Source organism: Miniopterus natalensis, chromosome 11, assembly GCF_054644295.1.
Source record: "Miniopterus natalensis isolate mMinNat1 chromosome 11, mMinNat1.hap1, whole genome shotgun sequence".
NCBI lineage: Eukaryota > Metazoa > Chordata > Mammalia > Chiroptera > Miniopteridae > Miniopterus > Miniopterus natalensis.
In genome coordinates this window covers 10091815-10110277 of record NC_142091.1, presented here as the reverse complement: position 1 = coordinate 10110277, position 18463 = coordinate 10091815, and the positions used below count along the sequence as shown (strand labels likewise).

The 18463-nt window shown below is 44.1% G+C and overlaps 1 protein-coding gene and 1 pseudogene across 1 annotated transcript; one reads left to right on the top strand and one right to left on the bottom strand.

The window, feature by feature from the left end:
- Nucleotides 1-231: 231 nt before the first annotated feature.
- NNMT (nicotinamide N-methyltransferase) lies at nucleotides 232-16581 on the top strand. Its single transcript, XM_016208939.2, has 3 exons — nucleotides 232-385; nucleotides 1122-1329; nucleotides 16149-16581. The coding sequence occupies exons 1-3, from the start codon at nucleotides 232-234 to the stop codon at nucleotides 16579-16581; spliced, it is 795 nt and encodes a 264-aa protein (XP_016064425.2).
- LOC107533997 (UPF0729 protein C18orf32 homolog pseudogene) lies at nucleotides 5195-5675 on the bottom strand (annotated as a pseudogene).
- Nucleotides 16582-18463: the final 1882 nt, after the last annotated feature.

Below are 18463 nucleotides of genomic sequence, written 5' to 3'. Positions count from 1 at the left end.
CTAGAATCCCTTCCCCAGCAATTTCATCACTCCCTAGAACAGCCAAACATTTTTGGTATAGTTCTCTCAGTTAGTGTTTAACCAAACACCTGTCTCTAAGGGGTGGGGCGAACTGATAGAAAAAAAATGTTGAAAGCCTGAGACTCAGGAGGGCAATTTCTGCAGGGACTCCCTTGCTTCTGGAGGAGAGGGAGGTAGTGCAGTGGACTGGTGGCACAGGAGTGAGACACAATGGAGTCTGGCTTCACCTCCAAGGATACTTACCTGAGCCATTTTAACCCTCGAGATTACCTAGAAAAATTGTACAGCTTTGGGTCCACACACTCTGCAGAAAACGAGATTCTTAGGCTTCTTCTGAAAAATCTTTTCAATATATTCTGTATGGGTAAGTTTGTCTGTTGTCTGTGTCTCCTATCCACGCCCCCCCACAGCCCCCAAACATAAGTCATATAGATGGAGTCTTCGGGCATGACTGGGTTTTCTGTCTAGTCATTGTTATTTGACAGCCCTTTTGGTATCACTTTCTTATGTAGCTAAGATAAAAACTAGTGTCTGTATGGATACTTTACAGTTTACAAAGTGCTTTTATATCCATTATCTTGTTTGGTCATATAAAAGGGAAACCAGAGATTGGAGTTCTGTCCTTGATTCTACATGGATTTGCTATGTGCCCAGAGCCAGCCGCTTGGCCCTAGTGATGGGCCATTTAAGAAATAGAGATTCTAATACTTATTCTATTCCTAACTCAAAGGATTGAATATTCACTTGTTGTGAATATGCGTGAGATAAAGATCTCCCAACATATGAAGAACTGGATACTTTCTGGATAAAGACATTATGTAAACTAAATTTTTAAAAAATTTAACTTTCCTCAAAAGTATTTCTTAATAGGAATACCTATGTTTCCTCCCTGGATTGGGAAACAGAAAATGAAAATCTGTTTTCAAAAAAGACTTAGAAGAGTAGTGAGTCTCGATGGTCTAACTGGTGAGAGAGGTGGTCTGTCTCTGGGGCTCTCCCTGGGGCTCTCCCTCGTAATGCTGGCAAAGACAATGCAATTCAGCTCTGTCTGCCACCACATAAAGTCTGATTCTCCATCCTTGTTCCTTCCTCTAAATCAGCTGACGTGAAGGGAGACCTCTTGATTGACATTGGCTCTGGCCCCACCATCTATCAGTTCCTCTCTGCTTGTGAATCTTTCAAGACAATCGTTGCTACTGACTACGCTGACCAGAACCTGCAGGAGATGGAGAAGTGGCTGAAGAAGGAGCCAGGGGCCTTTGACTGGTCTCCAGTAGTGGCCTACGTGTGTGAGCTCGAAGGGAACAGGTAGAAAAACTGCTTCTGGGCTTTCTGAGGGGACTTGAGTGACAGTTTGTTTTTCAGAACCAAGAATTAGCCTTAGAGTTCAAGTTGAAAAGCAAAGGAGACAGACAGAGAGACCAAAGGGAAATCCTAATGGATGAGAGCAAGAGCAAGGTAGACGAGTGTGCGTGCGTGCGCGTGTGCATGTGTGCACGTGTGCGTGCATGTGTGTGTGCGTGCATACATTTGTGTGCGCCAGAATACAGGGAGAGAGCTGAAAAGATGGATACTGAGCCAAGAGGAGTAGGCTTTTCCAGGCCTGTGTGTAGGCTCAATGTCCTGACCAGGTACCTTAGGACCTTGTTTTAAGACTTCAAAAGGCGAAACCAGCGCCTCACCAGAAGCTGTGGGTGTGGGAGCTTACCCCCTGAGTGCCCCCCTGGTGCTAGCCACCCAAGCACAGAGGACTCTGCCGTGAGGGTGGCTAATGCTGACACCACCAGATACAGCAAAAAGCCGACTATGTTTTTAAACTGAGATTAACAGCGTACAGGGACTATTTGAAAGGAACTTCACCATCCATAAAATTAGAGTTTTATATGCTCACAGCTAATAACCGAAATCTGACACTAACCGATCTACAAGTAAACATGCCACAAGTCTGGTTTAAATTACTATTTCCCCACATAAGAAACTGGCCCTAGTCTACGAGGCAGAGGTGACGGTGCTGTGTTCCACTGGCTTGTCCTCTCGTCCTGAGCCCAGCCAACCGCCGGCTCTCGGAGCGTCATGTCTTTGCTGGCAGGCATGCTGCCGAGGCCCCGCCAACTCCTTTGTAAACTGCATAAAAATACGACTTTCGTGTTTTTTCTAGGATCCTGCTGGCCTTATCCTTTTTGTTTGCTCTTGTTGGGTTTTTTGGGGAGGGCTTTTATTACATTTTTTTCTGTCTCCCCCCACTGCCCTTACCAAGGATTTAATTTTTACATAAAATCTCTCTCTTCCTTCCCCAATCCATTTTTTCATATTCCCCCCCCCCACTTTGTTCTTATAATGCACACTTTGTGTGCTGCACAACATCCCGTCTTTTCTTTCACAATGTGAAAACACATCTCTTTCATTAACATATCTCATGATTTGGTCAAGAAAGGGCTCTAATTTCTTGGCAAGACAATGCCCCTCAAGAAATAAGTGCTAACACTTTTGCACATGGTTAAAGGAGCTAGTTTCCCTCCCTCCCTCCCTCCCTCCCTCCCTCCCTCCCTTCCTTCCTTCCTTTCTCCCTTCCACAAGCCTATATTGATCACCTATGATGTGCTGCTGGGGTAGAAGGGTAAGCAAGACAGAGAAGGTCCCTGTCTCCTGGAGCTCACGGCAGGGTAGGCAGACAAGTGCCAGATCATTTGGGTCCTCAGGACCAAGTTAAAGATTGTGGACTTCAAATGTAACAGAAACGCACTAGAGGTATAACCAAGAGAGTGTTGTGGCCCACTTTGCGTTTATAAAGAGCTCTCTGGCTATTGCGTGGAGAATGGGTTGGAGGAGATTAGAGGAGAGGGAGATGCAGAAAGGAGATCATTTAAATCCAGGTAAGAGACGGTGGTTGTTTGGGTTAGGCAATGGTGAGAGGTAGATGATTTGTTTTTTTATAAATTTATCTTTATTGGTTTGAGAGAGAGGAAGGGAGAGGGAGAGAGAGGTAGAAACATCAATGATGAGAGAGTCACTGATCGGCTGCCTCCTGCATGCCCTCGACTGGGGATCGAGCCCACAACCTGGGCATGTGCCCTGACCGGGAATCAAACCCTGATCTCCTGGATCCTAGGTCGATGCTCAGCAGCTGAGCCACGCCTGGCCAGGCAGAGGTAGATGATTTTAAGATGGAAAAATGGAACACCTTTTACATAAATGTCTAATGTATATTATAAAATTCTTTTAAAAAGAAAGAAAACCCTATGGAATCTACAAAAAACTCTCATAAAATTAATTAATGAAGTCAGCAAGATCACAGGGCATAAGGCCAATATATAAAAATCAATTCTATTTCTATATAGTAGCAAATAAAGTAAAAGTAATAAAATGAAATAAAAATAAAATTTAAAACTTCATTTTTAAATAGGATGGATAAGAGTTGATATCACACATCAACGGTGACTTCCGTATTCCTGAACTCGAACAACAGGACTGAGGCAATAGCCCTGAATTCAGGGAAATTATAAGATCATGTGGCCTTAACATGTCCTTGAGGAATAGGCCTCCTCCATGCTCATCTTCTGGAGCGATGGTCATTTTCTTACACTTGTACTTCCATTTGGTTCCCATCTAGTCACCAACTGTATTTATTCCTGAGTCAGTTTCCCTTCTGAAACTAAGGTCTGTCTCTATTTCTTTAACCTTCCCATAGTCTTTGAAAGGTTTGCTACCTTAAGAGTGTTCTAAGCTTTACTTCATTTCTTTACATATTGTTGCTGCGCCCTCTTGTTGTTAGTAAACGTGGATTGTCAACTGGAAGTAATCAAGGTGACACTAGTGGTACAATTCTCTATAATATAGCAGGATGAATAAGCTAGGAGTTTTATATTTTGTTCCTAATTAACCTTTTTTACTGTCGCACGGAGTGACTAAATTTTCACTGGGTTTCCACTAGCCTTTTTTCTCTTTTACCAGGGATAGTAAGTCATGAAATCAGACAGTGTAAGTCCTCCAACTTTGTTCTTTTTCAAGATTATTGAAAAAGATCAGTGCCATTAATTTTAGAATAAACTTGTCAATTTTTTTTTTTTTAAAAGCTGCTAAAACTTGGGTTGTGATTTTTTTGAATTTGCAGATCGATTCAGGAGAATGGGCATACTCACTCGTCAGCTGTGAGCACGATTTATATCCTCACTTACTTAGGAATTCAGCTTTTCTCAGCAACGTCCTGTAGTTCTCATATTTTGCATTTATTTTGTTAAAAATTTTCCTTTGTGTCACATTTTCAATGTTATGGTTAAATGTATTTTTAAATTTTATTTTTATTTCATTTTATTATTTTTATTTTATTTGCTACTATATAGAAATAATTGATTTTGTATATTGGCCTCATGCTCTGTGATCTTGCTGACTTCATTAATTAATTTTATGAGAGTTTTTGTAGATTCCATAGGGTTTTCTTTCTTTTTAAAAGAATTTCATAATATACATTAGACATTTATGTAAAAGGTGTTCCGTTTTTCAAAGAAATTTCCTCTAGTTCCTGGCTTTGCTGTCTTTCTCAGAGCAATAAACAGTGATTACTACTCGCGAAGATAAGCCCCTCCGTTGTGTTGGGCAGTAATTATAACTTTATGTTTTAAGTCATTAGCATCTCCAAAAACTCCCTTTCATTTCCCCACATGGGCCGACTGCACTGCACACAGTAAAAATATGCGCTACTATAACCAAAGAGCCTGAACAGAAGCAGAGGCCCAAGGATGTTTGGGTGCTGGTTTGAGTAACAGTGTTGACTGGCACCAACTGTCTACTTATTCATATGAGTAAAACTGCAATAACAGCCCGGCCAGGCGTGGCTCAGCGGTTGAGCATTGACCTGGGATCCAGGCAATCGGGGTTCGATTCCCAGTCAGGGCACATGCCCGGGCTGCGGGCTCCATCCCCAGCAGGGGGTGAGCAGGAGGCAGCAGATCAATGACTCTCATCATTGATGTTTCTATCTCTCTCTCCCTCTCCCTTCCTCTCTCTGAAATCAATAAAGACACATTTAGAACAAACAAAAAACCTGCAATAATAGACATGAAAGCCACTGTAGGAAAAAGGAGCTCAGGAAGGAGATCACTAAATGTAACTAAATACACTTTGAATATAAATACCATGTATTTCCTGATTAGTATCAGGTAAATATCTAAACTCTCTATCTTGAATTCTGATCTAAGAAAAAGGTCAGAGACAATTACAAAGAAGGTGCTCCAGATTATCGGGGCCATTTTGAAAACAATGAGGTCCTCTGGGACAGCCACTTTCATCTTTCTTTTTATCAGAGATTTACGCTGGTCCTTCTGTTGGTAACCCATTTATGTCTGCACCCTTACGGTCTGCTTTGCCTTTCTATCATTGGATTCCTGTGCAGCTTTTCCAGGCCACATACCGCTAACAAAGGGGGACTTCACGGGGTATATGCAGGGCTCCAGGAGCTTTCGGCAGATCCGGAGCGGAACTGGAATGAGTGTACAAGGAATGCACACCACCGTCTCAGGCCAAAGCTCCGGAACATGAGAGCCCGGGGCAGGGGAGCTGTGTGCCGCCCGGGCTGCAGGCCTGGAGCCTGCAAAGCAGCCTGACAGGGCTCAGGCCACAGCCCACCGCCCACCGCCCCCCACCCGCACCTCGGCCATAAACGGGGGGGAGCCCACCCAACCCTGCTGACCATCAAGCCCAAGTAGGTCCACAGGGGGTTTCTACGTACATTCTTATATCATCTGCAAATAAAAAGCTTTACCTCTTCTATTCCAACTTTATGCTTTTTGTTTCTTTTTCTGGCCTATTATACTGGCTAAGACTTCCAAAACAATGTTGAGTAGAGGTTATGAGAGCAGGTATTTGTGCCTTTCCCCATATGTTAGAAAAACATCAATGGTTCATCATTAAGACTGATGTTAGCTCTGGGTTTTCATAGATATTATTTATCAGACTAAGTTCCCTTATAATTCCTAGTTTGTTGAGATTTTTTAACCAAATATTGAATTTTGTCAAATGTAGGGTTTCTTTGGTCCTGCCAGTGTGGCTCAGTGGTTGAGCGCTGACCTATGAACCAGGAGGTCATGGTTCGATTCACGGTTCAACTCCCGGTCAGGGCACATGCCCCAGGGGGCGTGCAGGAGGCAGCCAATCAATGACTCCCATCACTGATGCTTCTATCTCTCTTTCCCTCTCCCCTCCTCTCTCTGAAATCAATAAAAAAAATATTTGTTGAGAAATAGTCATATGATTTTCCTTCTTTATTCTAAAAATGTGAACTGTGTGGGGTGGTTTTGAATGTTTAAACCAAATTGACCTAAGCCCCTTGGTCATGGATGAGTATCCTTATGAGGAATATTGAGCTTTAATTTGAAATATGCTTGGCAGGTTTTGAGATCAGTATGATGCTAGATTCATATACCAAGTTGAGAGTGTTCCTTCCTCCTCTATTTTTTAAGAGTTTGTATTTTTTCCTTAAATGATTGATGGAATTCACCAGTGTAGTTATCTGAACTTGGAGGTTTCTTCATGTGTGTGAAGATTTTTTATTAAGAATGCTGTTCCCTTAATGGCTATTTGGATTTTCTATTTCTTCCTTTGTATGTTTTGACAAGTACTATTTTTCAAGAAGTTTGTTCTTTTCATCCTGGTTGTGATCTTTTTTTTTGGCACAAGGTTTTTTACCGTATTTTTTATTACCCTTTTAATGTCTGTAGAACCTGTAGTAATCTTCCGTCTTTCATTCTTGAAATTGGTAATTAGTCTTTTTAAAATCTTGGTGAATCTCGCTGTAGATTGATAAATTTTATTAATCTTTCAAAGGACCAACTTTTGGTTTTGCTGACTCTCTTGATTGTCCATTTTACATTGTATTGATCTCTGTTCTGATTTTTCTTAGTTTCTTTCTTTTACTTTCGTTTTAATGTTCTTTTCCCCTAGCTTCCTAAATGGAAACTAAACACATCAATTTCCCACCTTTCTTTCTTCTAATGTAGGCATTTAAAGTTAGATTTCTTTCAGCCTTGTTTTAGCTGCTCCCATGATTTTTGATATGTCATATTTTTATTATTGTCCAGTTCAGCATATTTTCTTAATTCCTTTATAATTTCTTCCTTGGTCATAAATTACTTAGAATTGTGTTGCTTATTTCCAAAAATTTAGGGTTTTCCTAGATATCGTGTTGTTATTGGTTTCTAATTAAATTTTGTTGTAGTCAGAAATTTTATGGCCAGCATAGTCTCTCCTGGTAAGCAATCTATGTGCTTTCTACATTGAAAAGAATGTATATTGTCCAGTTGTGAGTTTAGTTTCTATAAATATCAATTAAGTCAGGCATAGAGATAGTATTGTTCAAATTTTCTGCGTGATTTTTATTAATCTATTACTGAGAGGTGTTAAGATGTCAAACTATGATTGTGGGTTTATCTCTTGCTCCCCATCGAGCCAACACTTGCCTCCTGTATTTTGAAGCTTGCTAATAACTGCATACATTTTTAGGATTGCTATATCTGCTTGATGAATGGGCCATTTCGTCCTTATGAACCATCTCCCCTTTCTTCCAGTAATACACTTGTCCTGAAGCCTACTTAGATATTAATGTGGTCACACCAGACGGCTCTTGCTTGGTGTTTGGGTGGGCTGGTGGTAACCTCCAAGATGACCCCCAATAATCCTCTCCTCAAGTTTTCAAACTCTCATTTACTTCCCTCCACTTGTCTGTTGGGTTTAGCCCTTGATTCTAACAAACACAACGCGGAGAGCGACGGGGCAGCAATTCTGAAACAGGGCAGAGCAAGGGGGCAGCTGTCCGTCCTGGGCGCTCTCGCCCCCCCAGTCCCGGGCCCCGAGGAGCGAGCTCAGGCGGGCTCACGGCCTGGCAGCTCCGGCAGCCCCGGGAGACCTGGCACCCGCACCCAGCTCACCCACGCCCAGGCAGCACACGCGCAGAAGCTGTTAGATAAATGTTTGCCACTTTCAATGGCCAAGTTTGGGGGCAATTTATTATACAGAACAGATAACTAATATACATGGTGTATCTTCTCCCACCCTTTTGTTTTCGACATGTTTGTTTTTATACTTAAAGTGATTTTCTTGCAAATAGCATGTTGTAGGTCTTGCTTTCCAGCCAATCTGACAATTTCTGCCCTTTAACTGGATTGTGTAGTTGATTTACATGGAATGTAATTACCGATAATGTCTGGGTTGGGTCTAAGTCTGCCGCCCTGGTGTATATTTTCTGTTTGTCCCGTCTGTTTGTTGTGCCTTTGTTCCCACTTCTCCTTGCTGAATAGAATAATTTTTGGTGTTCTAGTTAATATAAGTATACATATTTTTAGTATTCCTTTTTATCTTTTCTACTGACTTTTATCTCTTCTATGGACCTCTTCTGTGTTTTGTGTGCACACACGTGACTGTCCTAGAAATTACATTATATATATTTACCACATCTATTACCTCATGAACAAAGTAAGATATTGCAACAGTATAATTCCTTTAATGCACCCTCTCACCCCTTTTGCACATGTTGTCATATGTTTTATTGTACATATACTATAGCACTACAATACATTATTGTTTTTGCTTTAAACAGTCAGTAGTGCATTTGTTTTTTTATTGTTTTATTTTTCATTGTGGTTTTAAAAAACACATCCATAACATCTATCATCTTGGGGAGCATTTGAGATCCTGCTTCTCAGTATATGTCGTCAGTTTGACTCAAATAAACTCTTATGAAAATTCTCTAAAAATATATATATAGAGAGAGAGAGATCGCTCTACTGGCGTGGCTCAGCGGTTGAGCATCGAGTTATAACCCAGGAGATGGCGGTTCAATTCCCGGTCAGGCACATGCCCGGGCTGCGGGCTCCATCCCCAACAGGGAGCGTGCAGGAGGCAGCCGATCAATGCCTCTCTCATCACTGATGTTTCGCTCTCTCTCTCCCTCTTCCTCTCTGTGAAATCAATAAAGATATATTAAATATACATATATCATCCTATCTTTAAGTGTACAATTCAGCAGTTTTAAGTATATCCGCGTAAGTCAGTCTCTGTCCTGTCTAGTATTCTTCATTCTTTTCTGCAGATCTCGGCTTCTATCTGGCATCATTTCCCTTCACCTGAAGAACTTCTTTTAGTGTTTTTTATAATGCAGGTCTGCTGGAGACAAATTCTCTCTGTTTTTCAATATCAAGTAAGAGTCAATAATTTTTTCTTCCTTGTACTACGAGGAATTTAACAATTTTTGACTCCCAAAGTCCTGGCAAATCTCAAGTTTTGGGTTTGATCCCTGGTAGGGGGTGTGCAGGAGGCAGCTGATCAATGTTTCACTCTCACATCGATGTTTCTGTCTCCCTTCCTTTCTCTCTCTCTTTCTCTCTTTCTCTCTCTCTCTCTCAAAAAAAAGGCTACTTTCATATGCCATTTTAACTTATAAACCCCTTACTTAGAATTTTGTGCTGGTGATAGCCTTCAAACTCAAGATATATTCTTCAAAATAAAAGTAATTTAAAACTTTTCTATTAACTATTGTTTCCACAGAATGAAATTAGTATTAACTAGAAAAATGGCTGTAGCTATGAGGATTTGGATAATATGTAAAATCAAAATAAATAAGGAGCCCTACCAGGTTTTGCCCAGTGGTTAGAGCATCGGCCAAAGGACTGAAGAGTCCCTGGTTCCATTTTGGCCAAGGGCACACACCTCGGCTGCAGGCTCCATCCCCTGCCCTGGTCAGGGATGCAGGAGGCGGCCAATTGATGTGTCTCTCTCACATGGATTTTTCTTTCTTTCTCCCTGCCCCCCCCCCCCCCCCCGCCTTCCACTCTCTCTGAAAAGCAATGGGAAAAATATCCTCAGGTGCGGTTTTAAAAAAATATATTTAAATAAATAAGTAAATAAATAAGGAATTTCCCAGGATTTATAGAATTTCAGAGAAGGTTAGTAAAAAAGTGCTCAGTCATTATCAGACAAAACACCTTTCTGAAGCCCGAATCATGTATCAAGTAGGCTTTTAGAACTTTCTTAATTTCCCAGCCATCACAAGCCTTTCCTTCTAGTTCAGACATGGACCCTTAAAATCTGGCAGGAAACTAAAAACATTCCTTATCTCATGCAGAATCATCAGCCTCTAACAATTGGCTCTTAAGACACGTCCCTTCCCAAGTGCTCTGTCAAACTAAAGAACTGTATTTTGGCAGGAAGACGGTGCATCCGCACCCTTATCCCTGCGCTGGATCCTGTGGCTTCAACTATTTTGAGAATGAGAGTGACCCCATTCAGCTTGTGTCTTTCCTAAATCTTCAAGTCCCTCTACCAGCCCACGACCTATTTCCCCGGAGATTATTTCCTCTTTATCTGACGCTGTTTCTTGTCCTGATTGCTGCCAAAGACCGTTTGAGCTCTCTCCTGTTCCTCTGCCTTTGGAGTGTGACTCATACACTTAGAGCCACTCATTTTTACAACTGTCCTCAAAGTTGTAAGACGCTGGTACCAAATTTTTTTCACACTATTCATTTATCAAGTGAGAATGTCAAATACTAACATATAACTAATTACTCAAGCGTGAACCAAGAAAAACGAGGTTTTACCTTAAGAAATCCTAGGAAGAGCATTCATTAACCCCTGCTCCTGGAGCCGGGAGCGCATTGCCCCGGGTTCCCGGCCCATCGCCTCCACAGCACCTGGCAGCTTGTTAGAGATGTAGATTCTCGTCCCCTCTCCCACCTGCAAAATCGGGATCTGCGTTCACTCGTGATCTGCGGGAACTGCATGCATGTCACAGTTTGGGCAGCGCCGATGTGCAGAGCAGAGCTTCCCAACAGCTGTGCCGGCGCGCAGGTGGGCACGGGGTCAGCTGTGCCCTGCAAGGGACTTGGCCCTGGGCAGCCAGGGGCTGCCTCAGTGCACTGGGGACAGAAAGCTCAGCGCCTGCTAAGGTGGCGTTTCTCTGACGAAAATGTTCTCTATACAGAGATTTTCAATCTGTTTAAGAAGACATTTGTCTACTGCCCCAAATAGACACAGTTGCGCTAAATTTGTTCCATGAACTAGTGAAATGCCTAGACTCCAAAGCATCTCTGTGTTTTCGTGTCTTGTAAAAGGTTGATATTCTTTGTCAAAGTCAGGATCTTGGTGGTCATGACGATTGTTTCAGGGATACCTAGGAAAAGTTTCTACCTTTTGGCCCCGGCCGCTGTGGCTCAGTTGGTTGGAGTGTCCTCCCCTACAACAGAAGGTGATGGGTTCGATTCCGCGTCGGGGCACATACTCAGGTTGTGGGTTTGATTCCTGGTCAGGGCGCGAGGCAACCAATCGATGTTTCTCTCTCACATCAATGTTTCCGTCTGTCTCTCCCCTCTCTCCCTCCCTCTCTCTAAAATCAATAAAATAGCCTGGCCGGGCGTGGCTCAGTGGTTGAGTGTCGGCCTAGGATCCAGGCGATCGGGGTTGGATTCCTGGTCAGGGGACGTGCCCGGGTTGCGGGCTCGGTCCCCAGTTGGGGGCATGCAGGAGGCAGCCGATCAATGACTCTCTCATCATTGATGTTTCTCTCTCTCTCTCCCTCTCCTTTCCTCTCTCTGAAATCAATAAAGATATATTTAAAATCAATAAAATACATATGTAAAAAGAAGTTCCTGCCTTTTGTAAGAATGCCTTTCTTTTAAGTAAGTGCTCTCATGCATTATTTCTTGGGGAAAATTAACAGGGCAGGTTGGAAACCTTCTACTGGTCATTTCCTTCAAATTATACATTTCAAAGTGTTGCAAGTCCAATGTGCATGTCTCAAAGCATCTCAGATCCAATGTGCTCCAAATGGAGCTATGATCTTGCCCCAAACTGCTCCATTTCTGGTGCTCTTCTCTCGAGTGGCACCATCATATAATCGGACAAACCACAGCCTGGAAGCCAGCCCTGTCATCTCCCTCTCAGTCACGTTCCATGACCAGCACCAAGTTTTATTTTTTTCCTGAGCTTCTCTTGAACCAGGATCTTTCTTCCAATGTTTTTCATTGTCCTGATCTAAGCTATTATCCTCTCCCTCCTAACTGGCCTCCCACCTCCACTCTCATCCAACATAATTAACTCAAAATGTAAATCTGTTCACATTGCTCCCTTCCCTAGCATCCCTTAATGACTTCCCATGGCTTTCAGGACAAAAAGCGAAATTCCTAACACTGTCCACAGAGCCTCGCCTCCTCTGCCACCTGCTGGCCCGTTTGCTGCCCTTTCCTCTGCTCTCTGCTTTGCCTCCTGAGACCCAGCCTTTCTGGGTCGCGCTCTCCATGCTCCTCCCACAGGGCCTTTGCACTTGCTCTCTCCTCTTACTGGGATATTCTCCTCCCTCCGTACTCTCCTGGCCTGGTCGACTCTTTATTTCTGCATCCGCTCTAGCTCTGTTTCCCGGCCCCTTTGTGGAGGAGCTTTGCCTGATCCTCTGACCAAGTCAAGCTCCCAACATTCCTCCGTTAGAGCCATGGCCCTCCCCTTCCTAGCATTTATCAGAGCTTTAATCTGTCAGTTTTATGGATGATCATTGGATTAATTCTTTCTCCCCCACCAGACTGTAATCTCCATGAAGATGGGGTCTGTTTCTCATTGACTCCACCTTGGGGCCCATTGCCCAGCGCTCTTCCTGGCGCTTAATAGAAGTTCAAAAGGTATTTGTAAAGTAAATGACTGCACATGCTCTGCTTTCCAGAGTCTCCCCCCAGAACATCTTTCATCTGACCCAGCTGTGGCTACCAAAGGTTTCCCAAGGACTATTCCTTGCTCTTACAATTCTTACATCGACATCCAAGCTTATTTGGCTTTTTATTTCCTTTACAGGTTTTCATTACTCTCCCTCAGGAGGCCCAGCTGGAAGCTCTGGGGGCGGGTTTGGGGAAGGTGAGAGTAATAGAAAAAGCAAATCCGGAGATTTCAGAGATTCTGCTCCACCACCTGCCTTGCAGAGACAGGGCAAGAGGAGCCTCCTCTAAATCTCAGGATAATTCTGTGGGGTACAGAAAGACATTCTTCAAAGCATTCTTTCCAGGAGTGCTGCTATCAGTTCATGCACCCCCTGCTCCCCCAGGCTTTCAGAGATGGCATATTTACCGAGGGAATAGCCGCCTTTCTTGCATATTGATTCATGTAAAGAACATCTTTAGAACTAGAGAAGTGGCCACACTGCTGTTAGCTTTCTGTGAAACCGCAGAACACTTTTCTGGTGTGTGTTTATTACCTACCCCTTGAGTTAAATGTGAGGCTGAGCCGTAATAGCCTGTCTCCAGGCGAGTCCATTTCCCTGCGGGGAGCGTGCAGGCCCCAAGGAGCCCTGAGGTGTAATCTTTACACAGCTGCCTTGGCAACTGAGTTCACCGATGTTTGCTCTAGGTCCAAGGACGCGCAGACATCCACAACAGTGGGTGTTTCTCACAAATTTCCCTCTCAAATTGGCACATTCTCTGCAAGCTTTCTAGACTTCACAGTGTGCCTCACAGTTTGGGAACAATTGTCATTGTCACCTGACTGGCAAATTCTGGCTCTGTGGTGACTGTGTCTTTAAAATAGCTGAATACAAAGGCCTGCTCGTGCCATGACTTAAACACCCATTCCCCAAATGCTCCCACTATGAAAGGTCACCTTTAAACACATTAGAAATAAGCTATGTTATCATTTCTCTAGCTTTCTGTGTACACTTACATTATCCATATGCACGGGTAGGGCATGTGAAATTCTTCTATTCTAGATTACTTTACCTATTCAAATCCATGTTTCACACAGGCTTCCATACTGTTGAATTATTATTTTTATTCTTAAAATGTTCTGTCAATTAAATTATCCACGTTCTAGCAGGCTGGGCTGCAGCTTTGCATCTGATTTCCTTACTTTTAGAAGGACTAACATTCCCACTTTGCCCACGACTGAGAGGGGTTCCCAGCATCTGGGATTTTCAGGAAGACCAGAAAGTCCAGCCATTTTTACAAAATCAAAAGCAATTAATCCCTGTATATACCAGTTTATTGGTTGGTATGAATTCCCTGAAACCAATACCTTGCTAAGCTTACTCGCTTACTCTCTCTCTCTCTCTCTCTCTCTCTCAACAGCTTTACTGAGATAAAATTCACATAACATACAATTCACCCATTTAAAGTGTGTGATTCAATAGTTATTAGTATATTCACAGAGTTGTGCAATCCTCAACACAATCTCAGAACATTCTCACAGCTCCCCATGCAAACCCTGTGCCATTAGCAGTCACTCCCAGTTCCCCGTCCTCTCAACTCCTGGCCACCATGGTCCGCTGTCAGTCCCTATAGCTTTGCCCTTTCTGGCACCTCCTGTAAGTGGAATCATATATGCTGTGGCCTTTTGTGCCTGGCTTTTTTCACTCAGCCAGTGTGTTTAAGGCTCTTCCATACTGTAGCATGTATCAGTTGTTTATTCCTTTTTTATTACTGAATAATAGTCCATGGTATAGATATTCCACATTTATCTGTTCACAAGCGGGTGGACATTTTCGTTTCTGTCTTTTGGCTATTGTGACTAGTGCTGCTATAAATACTTATGTGCGAGTTTCTGTGAGATCACGTTTTTGTTTCTCTTGGGTAAAAGAGAAAGTCCACGCTGTGAGTGGAATCCCGGGGTCATGTGGTGACTCCATGTTCAACCTTCTGTGGAACTTCAGACTGTTTTCCAAAGAAGCTGCTTCACGTTCGCACCAGCAGTGTGTACAGGTTCTGGTTTCTCCACATCCTAGGCAACACTTGCTATTATGTGTCTTTCCTACTATAGGCATCCCAGTGGGTGTGAAGTGGTATCTCAGAGTTTGATCTGCAATTCCCTGGTGGCCAAGGACGTGGAGCATCTTTTCATATATTTACTGCTAAGTTTCTTAAATGGAAAATTATAAACATAAAGGATGTTGTAAAAACTGACTATATGCTGAAGGCTTAAGATTTTAACTAAATACTTAAATAGGATATCCACAACTAATTGCTATTATCTCAAATCATTCCCCCTAGAGGCAAATCTCCAAGTTTTATTTAAACCATTGACTTTTCATCACGATTAGAAATGGTACCAGTGTTAAGTCTCTCTCTCACCTGCTCTGATGTTGTGCCATCCTCTGCTCTCCCCTCCAAGCCTGTTGCCCAAGTGGCTGTCCTCTCCTGGAGCCGAGGGACTACATGTTCCCACATGTAAGCCTGGGTCTGCACCCCTGGTGCTTTGTTGATTAACTTCCTCAAAAGGCTGGAGGCCCAATCATCGTTTCTATTATCTGAGCTCCAAGGCCTCTGGGCACTTCACACACTCAGTTCTTCCCTTTCTCCTACCTCTCTGGTTTGCTGCTACTGTCTCCAGTTTCTCTTCTGCATTCTGTGTCTTTGTCAGTTTGTTCCTTCGCTCCCCCCCAAAAAGTTCCTAAAGGATCCAGGCCCTCTATCCCATCTCCTGCCCTTGCCTCCTCTGCTCCTGTCATTGACTGATTTTCTCTCAAAAACCCCACTGATTTGGCAGAAGAGGACAGGAGCAAGGCTACTGAGAAAATGATCTCCTTCAGAAAACACTCTACTGCAGTATGTTTTAGAGCCTGAGAATGGCAACTAGTAGTTTTATTCTCTCTAGAAAGGCCCTGGTCACAACCGTGTGACAGTGATCACCAGCTTCTAAAAATGTCTCTGGATGACCCCACTCCCCTCACTAACCAGCCACTACTAAGATACCACGTCAGCATTTTAAACCCATTATTGCCTGATATATATGGGTCAAATGGCCACTGCCTTGCAAGTTGGTAGAGGGGACAAAGGTAATGATAAATTAATTAATAATAATTAATAAATCATCATAATAATGAGTGGCACTACTTTAAGCAGTGGAGGAAGAATAGTTGCATGGGGCAGGCCAGTATAGAGGCAGCGGCCAGGCGTTTTTATTGTCATTTCCATATAAAGACATTCAGCCCAGCACCGGGCAAGGTGACCACATTCAGATGTGAACACGGTTTCTCATGTCTTCTTTCTTTGCTTTGACAACAGCGAAGGCCCCAAAGACACAACACGTAGGGCGACACTGTGATTTTCAGCCCGGAGCAAAGCTATCTGTGGCCCCCACGCTGAGGCAGACAGTGTCTGTCGTTTCTGTTTCAGGACCAAGGTGCAGGAGAAGGAGGAGAAGCTGCGGCGGGCGGTCAAGCAGCTGCTGAAGTGCGACGTGAGCCAGAGCCGGCCGCTGGGGGCAGCCACCCTGCCCCCGGCCGACTGCCTGCTCAGCACGCTGTGCCTGGATGCCGCCTGCCCCGACATGGCGGCCTTCCGCGCGGCGCTCAGCAACCTGGGCGGCCTGCTCAAGCCGGGGGGCCACCTGGTGCTCGTGGACGCCCTGAGGAGCAACTACTACATGCTGGGCGAGCAGAGGTTCTCCAGCCTCTTCCTGGACGAGGAGACGGTGCAGGCGGCGGTGAGAGAGGCCGGCTACACCATCAAGCAGTTCAAGGTGACCTCCCAGCGTTATTCTTCCATCAAGACCAACTGCGAAGGCCTTTTCTTCCTGGTGGGGCAGAAGCTGAGCAGAGCTGCGTGACTCACGCCTTGTGGTCACAGCGAAGGCAATTCCTCTGACTTACCTGGCTGCCTTCAGCCCTTGGTTCTGTCACGGTCATTGTGCTTAGCAGAAGCTAGTGGCTGGGGCCCTGAGGGTTTGTCTGGGACAGGTTTTAGTCGCCAGCCTACTTAGGAGCAACTGGTTGACCACCTACTCTGTGTCTAGAGTTCACTACCTATGATTATAAAAGAAAATATAATTTTCCTTAAGCATCCCGGTTACGATGGCTCAAGCCTACACCTCCCCATAGAGAAATGCCTGAAGTTCCTCAGCACTCATTTCCTCGGGGGCCCGCTGCCTCCTTCTCTCCCACAAGTAGGTTTCTCCTCCTCTCCGCCTCTGCCTTCTCTAGGGACCCCATCCTCTGCCAGGGTCCACTGGGGTCAGAGAACAGCTCTCGCTTTGCTCCTGGGTCCCAACGATGAGTGAGGCCCTCCTCTTACTCCCCACAACACCTAAGCCAAGGCTGTGAATTCTACCGGAAGAGAAGTTTAGGAGTTAGCAAGAGAGATAACAGGCTCTGTCTTACAGCTGCTGTTAGAAACGGTGTCTTCAGAGCCCACACCCTTAGAGGGTCCTGAAAGGTATCCTGTTAGCATAGCTCTTGGCCAAGTATCTACTGTGAGTTAGCTAATCTCCTGATGACATGCCTACACCCTCTGGTTCCCAGGCACCATCCCCCACAATGCTCTAGAACAGGGGTTGGCAAATGGTGGCCCATAAGCCAGATCCAGCCTGCTGCCTGTTTTGTAAAATGTTACTGAGACACAGCCATGACCATCCATTTACATATTGTCTGTGGCTGTTTTCAGGCTTTAATGCCAGAGTTGAGTAGTTGTGACAGCAACTGTATATGTGGCCTGTGAGGAACAGAGTGAAGAAATAGCATGGAGTCACTATAGTCAAGCTGCTAAATTATTAACTTCAAGTGGGCTGAGGCATAGGGAAACAATTATTCTTGTTTTAAGTACTCTGGGAACTGAAACTTTTGAATTTCCATTCTGTGTGAATCCCTGGAAACACATCGGTACATTGGGTACTGATGACTGGACGTACATCAGATCTCCAAGTAACCACCTGCATGACATCAAAGGAAACGTTCCGATGTCTAGACCACTGGACATCTGATTACCACCACCATACACGACACTGACCATCTTGAACCAATCAGGGGGCTAGGAACGCAGAACTGATTTTCCTCAAGAATATACTTTTTATTGTAAGAACGCTCAGCTATTCTTTCCCTTTCAGAACACTAAATATTGCCTAGTTGTGTTTCTGGTTTGCAAACCACTGAATAAATCTTTGTCATTTATTTCTAGCCAAAGCTCGACTCTTTTGAGCTCGGCTGACATCTAGCAAAGCCTAAACTAGCTATTATCTGGATCATTACAGAAAAAGGTTGCAGACCCCTACAGTAAAAGAGAGGAGTTTCCTTCCCACTCTTTCTCATCCCAAGATTTCCCTTTTCCTAGGATGACTGACAGTGGATCTTCCTGCTTCCCACAAGGGAGGACCCTTCCTCCCCACTCCCCCCACATTCACAGACAATCACATCAGAGCACCAGAGCCCAACATCAGTACATTTTTGTTTATGTGGTTGTTTAGGACAAGTGTCATAGCACAGTGGTCCATTTTCAGGATATTTTCAATTGTTCAAGCTCATAGGACATTCATATCAAGACACAATATTCTAATCTGATTACAATTCTGGAGATTCCATCCTGAAGGACACCAACAGGCTAGTCCTTGGAAAGCCCAGTCCAGCTCTGTTCCTTTGGCAGGTGGTGATGACTGGGCCCGAATATCCCTTCTGCAGCAACTACCCCCAGAGAGCACACTTAACCCCGAGGAGCAGCAC

Excerpts from the sequence above, each read along its gene's own strand:
- NNMT (XM_016208939.2), top strand. The coding sequence starts at position 232 with ATGGAGTCTGGCTTCACCTCCAAGGATACTTACCTGAGCCATTTTAAC. Across the intron at positions 386-1,121 it reads TTTCAATATATTCTGTATGG|CTGACGTGAAGGGAGACCTC; the intron begins GTAAGTTTGTCT and ends CCTCTAAATCAG. Across the intron at positions 1,330-16,148 it reads TGTGAGCTCGAAGGGAACAG|GACCAAGGTGCAGGAGAAGG; the intron begins GTAGAAAAACTG and ends TTTCTGTTTCAG.